Source organism: Lycorma delicatula, chromosome 11, assembly GCF_047948215.1.
Source record: "Lycorma delicatula isolate Av1 chromosome 11, ASM4794821v1, whole genome shotgun sequence".
Classification (NCBI taxonomy): domain Eukaryota; kingdom Metazoa; phylum Arthropoda; class Insecta; order Hemiptera; family Fulgoridae; genus Lycorma; species Lycorma delicatula.
Genome location: NC_134465.1, coordinates 59,286,080 through 59,298,484, shown reverse-complemented (window position 1 = coordinate 59,298,484; position 12,405 = coordinate 59,286,080). Strand labels below are relative to the sequence as shown.

The 12,405-nt window shown below is 30.3% G+C and overlaps 1 protein-coding gene across 1 annotated transcript in view; it reads right to left on the bottom strand.

The window, feature by feature from the left end:
- Window positions 1–11,883, bottom strand: part of LOC142331929 (uncharacterized) — a 57,960-nt gene extending 46,077 nt beyond the window's left edge. Inside the window, exons 1-2 of the mRNA XM_075377982.1 lie at window positions 11,737–11,883; window positions 1,969–2,083 (exon numbers count right to left, since the gene is read on the bottom strand). Of these exons, the coding sequence (XP_075234097.1) occupies window positions 1,969–2,028 (60 nt within the window). The 5' untranslated portion in view covers window positions 2,029–2,083; window positions 11,737–11,883. The remainder of the gene's footprint in view (window positions 1–1,968; window positions 2,084–11,736) is intronic.
- Window positions 11,884–12,405: the final 522 nt, after the last annotated feature.

Genomic DNA, 12,405 nt, shown 5'->3' with positions numbered 1-12,405 from the left:
AAAAATTCCAAATTACTTTTGGTAAATTAATCCTGAACAAAAAAAAAAAAATTTAGATTTATTTGGACATACACTGTGCAAATTTACTGTTCTGGAAAACAGTTATATTTCTGAGATTAAAAACGTTCAATCTAAATTAATAACAAGAATGGTAAATGCACCCCAACATGTAACAAATATGTCTGTCTCATCATATAATAATTTCAGCATTCTTGCAGAGAAAGAATCTTCAAGATTCTTCTATTGAAAATTTTACCTGTGTTTGACGATATACCAAATTCTAAATCCTCATATAATCACAGACACACCAAGCTAAGAGATCTATTTTAATCATTTTTAGCACCCTTATAGACTTATCTTCAAATATCTCTAGTTCATTTACTTGTTCGCATCATCTCAATTCCGCCCCGAGTGGAAAAGATCCAGCCTTGTAGCATGTCAGGTCGCTACACCACCCCCTCCGTTCCTTGCCAATAATGGCTTAAATGGAGGATATCTTCTTGCCCTCAAACTGATCATATTCCACAGTGTTCAGCCCGGCCACGTGAGATGCCACCGATGCAGATGCCCCGAGGGGCACCTACATCAGTAAATTCACCCCAAGAGAGATAGTATTGAGTTTTGCCTTCCGAAGAAGACATCTGACACCTAAAGCTACCATGTTGCCCTCAGGAACTAAGCTAAAAACCTACATGTGGAAGATCAAAGAGCCTGCGCCTGTCACCATTAAGCCCTAAACTACACCCCAGTGCGTAGATGCATCAAGTATGCCACGACAGCATATCAATCTACAAATTTCAGTTACCCGCAAAAAAATTTCGTTAATTTAAGCGATTGGAGTGCAGCCAGCATAAACTAAATCCCAGAAGACCTCAGTTCTGGTCCGTCGGGAGCTGAGTACAGCTTATGATAAGCTGTAGTAAATAATAATTTTATTAAACTTTTTTTTATCTGTTTTCAGGATTATATTTTAAATAAGTGAAATTGCTAGTAACAGATTAATATGTAATAATTAATGAAGTTAACAGATAAATATAAAAAAATTATATGCATACATTTAAACTTATTTATTATTATTAACTCTCCATGAAGATTGGAAGCCTAGCTATGGGTTTCAGGATGTGTCCTTGGGTTGCGATAGGAATGTAGCCATCAAATATAATGGTGAACTGTGATTAGACGTTCTGAATGAGCAATTGTGTACATGCAGTGGCAATGTCCAAAGCTAGTGAGGTACTATAAAGATAGTAGACAATGCACCTATAAAATACCATAAGATGAAAAAGATGCAGTGACATGGTAAGAATTGGCGATCAGTAAAATAAGCCGATACATCTCTCGTACATAGTGGAGGAAGACTAGTCAAGGCAGTGGTGGTGCACAGATGTTTAAATGGAGGAAGATAATGGGAAACCATTTTCATTATTTCCCAAGAGAACTATAGCGTAATGGCAGAGTTCAATTCAAAATTTTGTGATTGTGAACATCCATTAAATTAATTCATTTGGTTACAAAGAATAGTTACTTAAAGAAATACACAATTATGTTAGCATTGACATTGTACCAACATAATAATAGTGTCATGATTAAATCAATATTAACCAATCTTTTAACATCTTTAGTTTCAACCTTTAGTATATAAGTATATACACCAGTTCTAATGAAACTAATAATAATGATTATTAATAATAAAAGTAATTATCAGTAATATGAAGATAAACTAATTTTAACACAAAATATAAATATAAATACAGAATATAAAGATATGTGTGTGTGTGTGTGTGTGTGGGTGTGTGTGTGCACACCCACACACACAGACAGGCTGAAAGAGATAGATAGATAGAGTGAGAGAGAGGGAGAGAGAGAGACCAGAATTTTTGGGTTTACATAGAAGCATGAGTGTATCTATCTAAGCTGTTGTATATGAATGATATACTAAAAATAATACACAGTAATAATATAACTTACCAGTAAAAACTGGAGAGACGTTAAAAATAATAAAATTTTCATTCTTACATTCACTTTCATTTTAATATTCTACTACGTTTAATAATTTGAAACATAACAGTCTCTCAAAAAACACCTGTAAAAATATGTTTAAATTTTATTATATTACAATTATAATAATATAATTTATAAATTAAATTAATAGAAATTAAAATTACACAAAAAAATTAAAGAAATGCAATTGAAATGCGGTAACAATAGGGGTGGTTGAACATTATATGGTGTAAACTGAATATAATAAAAGGTATTGTGCCTTTTAACTTTGTAATTTGCAACTTTTGTAGATGGTTCATAAGGGATTGAAAAGGAAGAAAGAAAAGCAAAATTGTTAATTCAATATTGTTTTAATTTTGGAAGAAAGGGAGGATGTAGTCCAAAATCATCTTACTGCTTGGATAGGAGAAATTTATAAGTGGAAAATGCAAATAAGAAAGATAGTTGTTGAATAAGAAACGATCAATGTGAAAGTAGTTTGAAAATTCAAAGAGAAGAACTGCAAATTGTTAAAATTTTAAGTAATTTAGAAGTCGGTGAAATATTTGAGGTTGGGAAGATCAGTCAGGAAATTGGTAACTGTAGAATGTAGATGAGAGGAGAATTTTATTAAAATGTGAGAAGTTTAATATGAAATAAAGTGCCAATACGTTACTATTTTTCTATTTGAACACAAGATCCATAATTTTCCATAACGCAAAGAGAAGACAAAATGTGTACGATATGACAAATTTTTTTTTTTTTAAATTTAATCATAATAATAAGAAGACCTAGAAGAGGACCAAGAAAGAGGTTCATTCTGAAGCAGTAATAAAGCAGTAATTCATTATTATAGAATTCTTATTTCTAGGGAATAGGAATTTATCGCTTTCGATAAGGTTTGAATTTCTACAACATTTAGGTAGCATGTTTCTATCGTACAATATTTATCATGTTTATACTCTAATAACACTTGATTTAGAAAAAAAACAAACATTTCTCAATCAATATACTGGAAATTTATATCTTGAAGAAATTATATAATTCTCATTTTTAAGAATAGAGTTTTATTATCTTCTAATTTGTGATAAGACTTGGTAATTGTACCCATCCTGATAATGCTTTGATTAAAGAAAAATAATGGAAAAAAGATTTAAAGTAGAACATCTTGATATTGTCAAGCAAGAGAATTTTATGAAAAAATATTTTTAGGGACGGAAAGTAGTTTTATGAACTTTTTATTCCATAAATGCTTCATTTGAATTATTTTCAAAGTTATTACTACTAATGTAGTTTAAGATAAACTGAAAAAAAAATTCATAATTAACATTTTCATAAGGTTAATCTTGTTTGAGAAAAACCTCAATATTTTCCCACTCCGTAATTAAATTAAAAAAAATTAAGATCCTGATACGGAAGCCATCAAACCAATCTTCATGATCGTAGATTTATCAGTTTCTGATAAATATATATAAATAATTTAAATAAATTTATATAAATATAATATAGTCAAATATAGAGGTAAAAACACTTATATATGTGTGTAAAATACATGCACTGATGTTGAAAGTTTAAAATGATTTTACTCTTTTTAATTTAGGGGATCTCAGGACTGCAATAGATACAAATATTCAGAGGGAGTGAGTCAGTTTTTACTGACAGCAATATCTTTCTTTTAAAAATATAGGAAGTAAATAGATGTAAGCAAGGAAAGCTGTAACCTCCTCTGGGAAGGGTAAACCAAATGGTTTATAGTTCAATTGGATGCTTCTATGTGCTACAATTCTACGGATTTGTAAATTTGTTCCTTTAGAATCCTGTTTCTTTCTTTTTTTGGAAGGATCTTTATTTTCTGGAAGAAAATCAATTTCATTTGTTCATATGTTTTAGTCAGTTAATGTAAAATCATTGAAAATTAATATTTTGCTCCCAATAGGATAAAGATATTCAATCTGTGGATAGACTTCTAGTGCCTGTATAACCACTACATTCTTGATGAAAGGGAATGTCTATGGAATACTTCAGGACTCTGAATTCTACCCATTGCACAATAAGCTAGCTAATGGTTATTATTAGAAACTAATAAAGTAATGTTATATCTCCTAATTCCTTGTAAAATAAAGAAAAGTGAGAGGAATAAAGTGTAATAAAAAGAGAAAATTCATTTAATTCGTTTTTTATTATTCAACAATAATAAGACTGTATTAAACTACAAGTGAGATCTTGGTAATTTATTCAGGAGATTAACATTTGGAATGTGACTGGGAAAAATGCCTTACAGAAGTTAAATCTATATTTATATTTGTAATTTGTATGTTGGAATCTGTTGAAACAGTGAACAATAAAGCAACCCCTGCCACCATTGCTAATGAGATGAAGTCTTGTACAGATTCAGACCAACTATTCCTGAGTTGTGTGGTTAATTGAAACACAACCAGAAAGACTCTGGTATTCACTGATAATAGTTTAAAAAAAAACTCTTGCACAGTTCTGTGCCAAAAATTGACTTTTTGTTTCCAATGCCCTCATTATTTTGCAGTCGGAAATGCACTCATTTTCAGAATACAACCACTATATACATTTGATTAACAAGTAGACCCTACACACAAGCATCAAGTTTAAACTCACTCACCACTGTTATTACTACATATGTGCATATGAAAAATACACCAATACAAAGTCAACATAACCTCAAACTGAGATTATGTTGTCTATCGTTGACCTTAATTAAAGAACGACTCAACCAATCTTAATAAAATTTACATGTGCACACTTCAGATACAATACTAAGCATACCTAAATTTCAATAAAATTGATATATTAGTTTTGGAGATTTTCAAGCCACAAAATTTTATACCTAAATGGTATTTTTATAATCATCATACCTCAAAGAAAATTCATTTTCACCCCCCAATCAAACCATGTGATCAAAGAAAATACCTCAAATTGAGAATATGTTGCCTGTTGTCGAACTTAAATTAAGTGTAACTCAAGAATGACACCCTTCATCAAATTTTTACATGCCCAACTTAAGATAAACTACAACGGCATGTTAAAATTTCAAAATTTATCAAGCAGTTTTGGAGATTTCTGAGCCACAAATTTTATATATAAGTTAATTATGTTTTTAGTGAATGGTGTTTTTGTACTCCTCAAACTTCAACATGTAAAGAAAATTACGTAATACTGTACTTTTCTTTGAAAAGTTGGTAAAAAAAGAAAATAATAATGGAAATGAGTAATATAGTCTTAGAATTTTTATTATGTAATTGTGCAATTATAAAAAAAAATTGCGAAGTATTATTCATAAAAAACTGATGTTGCTTATTTATTTCAATTAAATAAATTACATGCTTTTTAAATTAGTAGATTATATTATTTGATTTGAAATATCTTCGTAAATTTATTATTTAAAAGAATAAAATTTGTCAAAGAAATACAAAATACTTTTCTTTTTGGATAAGAGATATATTCAAGTGAAAAGTAAAGCCATCGATATACTAATTCTATTTCTTAATGGAAACCATTACTTAACAGTATTTGGTATTTGTGTACATGTGCGCTTGTGTGTATAAGTAAGTTATCTCTTATAAGTTTATTTCAATCTCTCTTGAGAGAAATGTTTTTCTTCATGTTATTTTTAATAATTAAATTTAAAAAAAGACCCTGCAAGGGAAAAGATTAACAAAGATCTATTTAGTTATATTAACCCTGAAGTTTTCTTATAAAACCTAATTTATCTTCTTTTATTTTGTCTTCAAACTTCTTTTATGTACAGAAAAAAAAAATTACTTTTTCTGTAAGATTTCAACCATAATCAGTTCGTATCATTTTAATCAACCAGTTAATTTTTTTTTAAAGTGTCAAAGCATTTTAATAAGTTACTTAATCAACAAAGTATGAGTGCTGAACTGATGTTTTTGTTTCTAAAACCATGAAATTTTCTCTTATTTCTAAATTGTCAAAAAAAAATTTAATAATGAAATGAATAAATAGAAAAACTTTTATTTCAGTTCACTTGTTGGCATTTCAGATATGTTCGTTTATCTCTAACAATAACTTTAGTAAATGAATTATGATTTTAAAAGAAATTTTACTCGATTATTTTTGTGCATTACAGTAGGACAAAAGGTTAGTTCTTTGTTTCTTGTACAAGTGAAATAGATAATTTACAACCCTGCTAGACCAGTAATATTTTAGTACAAATTGAATCTTAATATAATCTCCTGATCACCTTCCATTTATTTCTGACCTGATGATTCATAGGTGTATCTTATAGCTACTATAAGAAAGAAAAGCTGCCTGCAAACTTTGAATCAATAAGATTGCAGTAAATGTTGTAGACTTCTAGAGTGTTATACAAATTAATGGTTAAAAAAATTGTTTCTTTTGATCGAAATAGAAATTGTCTAGTAGTGTAAGCAAGTAGTATAAGGTATCTAGTTACCCTTACCTCAAAAAACCTCCCCTAAAGAAAAATTTCCGATCACATTTTTGGACTCATACCTACCCACTTCTTCCACCCCCCAAAATTTTTATGACGTAGATGGACTTATTACATGAAGTCAAAGGAAGTACTGGTGAGGATACGGCTGAAGATATACTTTTAGTCAAAAAAAGCAAATCTGAAACATTGGAGATTCATGTTGTCGATTCCACTACGAAACGAAACGACATTTAAACAAGAATAACGGCTAATGTTGCGGATGTGGTGGTACATTGTTTTACACAATTTTTTATAAAACTGGCCCAAACAACTAGAATTGGTTAATTCACTAGATGAACTTAAAGCTTGTAAATAAACATATAGTACAAAAGTTTTGTTGATTCTATTGTCAGTATGCAAAAGACAGTGTTCACAATACTGTTAGTGTGATGAATAAAAGAATGCTTCAACTCTTTTAACAAGGTCAGTAAAGTGGTAATGGAAAATACATCAAAATTAAGAAATATTTCTTTGAGATCTCTACAGATTCTGAAAATGATAGAAAATTTTTTTTTTTAAAGAAAAAAATACAATTCCAAAATTTCCAGTTCTTGTAATATTTATGTGTAGAAATAATGAGCAACCTTAGGATGATTAAAGTTGTATTTTTTTGTTGAAAATGATTGATTAAAAAAAGTAGCGGAATAAATAGTTTTGGCTAATCTGGAACCTTTTTTTATGTTCTCTAGAGAAAGTCAATATATTAACATTATGTATGTATCCAGGTCAGTAGAAATTAGACTGATTTTGATTACTTTTTAAAAATAAACTTCTGTACTAAGAACTTGTTACTTAAAACAGTTAATTTGTTACTTGTTACTTAAGTTAAAAAAAAATCACAAACAGAAAGTTCTGGGAATGAAAATGTTTTAACATTTAAATATTCCTTTTTGTTAAGATAATTCTAAAAAGATAACTGTGTTTCTTAAAAAGATGCAGATTTCAGGGACAATGGAAATTTGGGTATATATAAAAAATCCTGAGCTTGATACTAAAGTATTAAATATAAACATCTTGAGTTAAAAATTCATTTAATGTATTTACAGTGATATTGTGTTTTATGATAAATATACTGAGATACTGGCCAAGTTAGATGGAGTTAGCAAAAACGTTGTACTAATCATTAATTAAAGTAAAGTATTTTTGTATTAACAAATACAAAGCAATCATTTAATTTAATTGTATTGAATAATAATAATAACTAATGTTTGGTTAATGACGTAATGTATCTGGTTGATTAGCTTTGAAATCTTATGTGATAGGATTAGATAAGATAAAGAAAAAATGTAATTCATATATAGAACAATTCACCTGTCAAGACTTGCTTTGCTTGCCCTTCTTGTATAGTCAGGGGGCTCCACCCTCTGGAATCCCACTGTGTTCATTATCCTTCTGCTTATGAGAATAATACTGATAAATAGTAATTAAACCCTAATTAATTTAATATATATATACACACAGAGTGTTTCTAAAATGGTGAGCTGACTATACTTTTTCGGATTCTATTTGTAAAACGATTCTACATCTTAAGTTGGGATAAACGGATCACATTAATATTTGGTAAGCATCTTGGTAAAAAGTTTTAAAATTATCAAAAAATCAGAACTTAAATAACTTTGCAAATTAAAAAATGGCGGCCATGTTTATTTTTCAATCCGTTAAATTTTTCATCTCCATAAATATTAGTTTTATCAAAATTTATGTTATTTACTAAAATATAAGCCTTTTATTTTGAACAAAATGATATTTTTATTTTAAAATCGTTTAATAAATAACAGAGTTGTGGTAGAAAATTGATGTTGTAATTTTGTGTCTGTTTTCATGTCCTCCACTTTACGTTCAATTCGATGAAATATTAATTGTTCTTATTTATTGTTAATTCTAGTATTGTAAATTAGTATTAAATTAAGTAATAATTTTCTCACAACAAAATTATAAGTTGAAAGACAAGACAGTGCAAATGTGTGATGTCATTTAGTTGTAGTAAACAATGATTTTTTTTGCATTGGAGGCGAAAATATTATAAGTCCTAGTCGTCTCAATTGTGAGGGGAATCCTTTTTTACATTTTTCTGGCTACCTGTTCCTTCTAGACCCAAATCCTCCCGGATCTCCATCGATCCGGGCCTCTTCTATCTCCTGACCCCCAACCCAAAAAATACCCCTCAAAAAATTCTTTTCTGGCCAAATCCCTTTGTTTCTAGACGTTTCACGTCATCCCCGACCGTTTGAACCCTTGTCTCAAAAAACCCCTCCTAAAAAAAATTTCCGACCACATTTTTAGACTCATATAAATTACTTACCCACTTCTTCCACTCCCCCAAAATTTTTACGACGTACACGGACTTATTACAGGAAGTACTGGCGAGGATATGGTTGAAGATATACTTTTAGTCAAAAAAAGGAAATCTGAAACATTGGATATTCGTGTCGTCGATTCCACTACGAAACGACGTTAAAACAAGAATAACGGCTAATGTCGCGGATATGGTGGTCGAAGATAGACTGTATGGAGGACGTAAGGCGGCTTTTTGTTTTAAGGATCTTGATGTTGATGCAACGATTGACGAATTTGCTATGGCGATCAAGAAAGAAATTGGTCCGGATATCCTACTCAAAGTTGCTGCAATGAGACCCGCTTTTGCGAACACACAAAAGGCGACTGTCCTATTATTAACTAGAGACGCAAAATTATTGTCGAGCAAACCTGGAATAAAAGTCGGCTGACATTCATGCCGAGTCGAAATCAATACAGATGAGGTAAAATGCTATAAATGTTGGATTACGGGAAACTTTTCCTGAAATTGCAAAAGTCCAAATTGCACCTCATTATGCTACAATTACGGCGGCACCGGGCATCGCGCTAAAGAATGTCTAGAACCGCAAAAATATCTAAACTGCGGTAAAATTGGACACCGGACCGGAGGCCAGTTATGTGAAACGAACAAACAATGAAATTTATTCAACTCAACATTAATAGAATGGCGACGGCACATGACCTCGCTTGGAAGACGGCTGTCGATTGAGATGAGGATTTTTTACTGGCTGTTGAACCAAATATTCGATTACCTTTGGCAACTGGTATACAGATGAACTGCAGGATACCGCGGTCAGGATTGTGTCGAACCGTTGGGCGACCGTTGATATTAAATACGGTAGAGGCATTATAGCAATGATTCTGTCTGTGTGCGTAATCACTTGCGGGTATATTTCGCCAAACTGTGACAACGATATTTATGAAGACTTTCTAAACGAGCTGGAAGATACGATAAGAGCAGAAAGATAACCGATAATCCTTACGGGGGAATTTAACGCTGAAGTGTTCGAACTTAGTAGCACCAGATCCACGCGACGTGGGTACAAAATGGCCGCACAGTTAAATGCACTCAACATGGAGGTCGTCAATACACCGGCGATCTGCACATTTGTGGGTCGCGGTAGGGGGCTCGGTAATCGATATTACGGCCATTTTGGGCAACAGTGTTGGGAAGCTAACTTTATGGCGCATACTGAAATATAAAATGAATGAAGAGGTTTTAAAATCAATTGATGAGGAGAGAGAAATGTTTGTGGAAGGATCTTGAAAAGCAAGGGTAAGGGTTGATTTTCCATGTATTAAAGCAGTGGTAGTCAATCTCTTTATACCTATGCCCACTTTTGTGTCTCTGTTAGTAGTAACATTTTGTAACTGCCCACCAGTTCCACAGTAATGGTTATTTATAAAGGAGGGTAAACTTTATATAAAGTAGGTAAACTTTACTTACAGCAAGTTAAAGCATATAATAATAATTACTTACCAAATACTTTACGTCAGACTTTCGCTGAGTTTGACAGAATAAATCTTTATAAAACAACTTACTCACAATATTTTGTTTGAAGCTGTAGGCATGTGCTCACTTTCACAAATGTAACTGTGTACCAACCAGATGCACAAGCTATTCTGGGATGAGGCTCATTTTTTTGCGGTTTAGTTTAGCACCATTTAGTTTAACTTGCGTAACATGAATTAAACTTATGCATAGGTGATACAAATAGTATATTTTCTGAAATTTTAATTGCCACGGGGAATTTTACGAAACCATAATGAAAATGTTTTTAAATAATGCTATGAAAATTTTTTAAAAAGTCAATTAAATTTAAAAAAAAGGAAAGTGCTACAGTATTAGACAAAACCTCTGCCGCCCACCATGAAAGCCGGAATGCCCACTAATGGGCGGTAGGGACCAGGTTGACTATCACTGTATTAAAGGATCTAGGGTTGGTTGATCTGGTTCTAAAAGGAAGTGTATGGGGCAAATACATAAATAAAGACAAAATATTAGAATACATAAAACAGATAATTGAGAATATAAAATGTAAGAAGCAAGATGAAAATGAGGAAGTGGAAAAGTATATAAAATTATTCAACTAACTGTCGCTAATAAAAAAAGGAATTTATGTATGTTGTATATTTGATGCAGTAATCATAATCATTGTAGTCAACCTGGCGTAGGACATAATTACTTATAAAAATATCGTAACCATTTCTAAAAATAATAATAAAAAATTCCAAGATACTAAGGATATCGATGAATGAAGTTAAATTACCCTTTTCACTCAGCTGAATACACTATAGCATATCAGAATACCAAGTTCACTGAAATACAGGGAGAAATTCAATCATGCATGAAACACCTTCACTGGATTTACCATAGGAAATGGCTTATAACTAATACTGTTACGCTTAAAGAAACTAATTAGTGTCAGTTATATCTTGGATGCTTTATATGAAAAGCAATCATACGATTTTTTTTGTAACATACCATAAAGCAACAAATACATATTATTTTTCTGTAAGAATCAATAATTGTATTGTTCCCTTTTAGTAGGGTAGTTAAAATAAACACATGGAAATATACAATATCCATTAGGATTTTGGAAAATATCTTCAACTGAGGCGCATGAAGTGATTGCAGATTTTAAAAAAACATGTTTTCTAAAAATTGTTGCAGGAGTCACATATCTGGATAAAAAAATGATATAATCTATCATAAAAAATAATACCAAAAAGAAAAAATTAAGAGTATTGAAAAAAAGTGACTGCAATATATAAATCAAATAATTTAAAAAAGTAATGCTTGACTTAGGTAAAAGTATTTTTAAAATCGATCAGTGATGATAGTAAATCTTTATATTATTGTTAATAACACAAAAATTATAATACATGTAACATAAATCAGCAAGTAATTTAAATGATAGAAGCATATAAAAATTATTATAGAAATTACTTACATAAAAAATAAAAATTTAAAGGTATTTTTAACTGCAATGTACCGTATATATTTTGCAGATGAGGTACAGACAGCAAATGGATGAGAAATCAATGTTGCACTGGTATTGTTTAAAAAAACAATATTAATTGTTATTCAGGTATATTAATTGTAACACATATGTAATGACGGATATACTGTATTGATAAATTAATAAGCCAAAAGAAGAATTGAGGGTTAAATAACGTATAATGACATCTGTTGCTTCATCAAGGTACCATTCTCATAAAAGTATTATAATTTTTTGTGAATAACATAATTTCATTCTTAAGATGTATAAATTCGTTATTCAATGTAATTTTAGTATTGAAATATTATCTACGATTAAAATTTTTATTCTATGTAAATAACAGTTAAAAAAAAAAACTAAACAATGAAAACTTGCATTTCACTTTATGTCTACAGATACAGTATTTCTTTCTATTACAATGTATCATAAAATGATGTCATCATCATTATTTGATAAAATAAACAAAAAAATCAGTCAGCACATCATAATATATTTTTTTCTTTCTTTTCTATTAAAGAGATTTTCGTTACCACATGATAAATTTTGAGTATAATTATTATTACACAATATATGCATAAATCACCGTACAATAAATATTTTCAAATATAAAATGAACGAAAT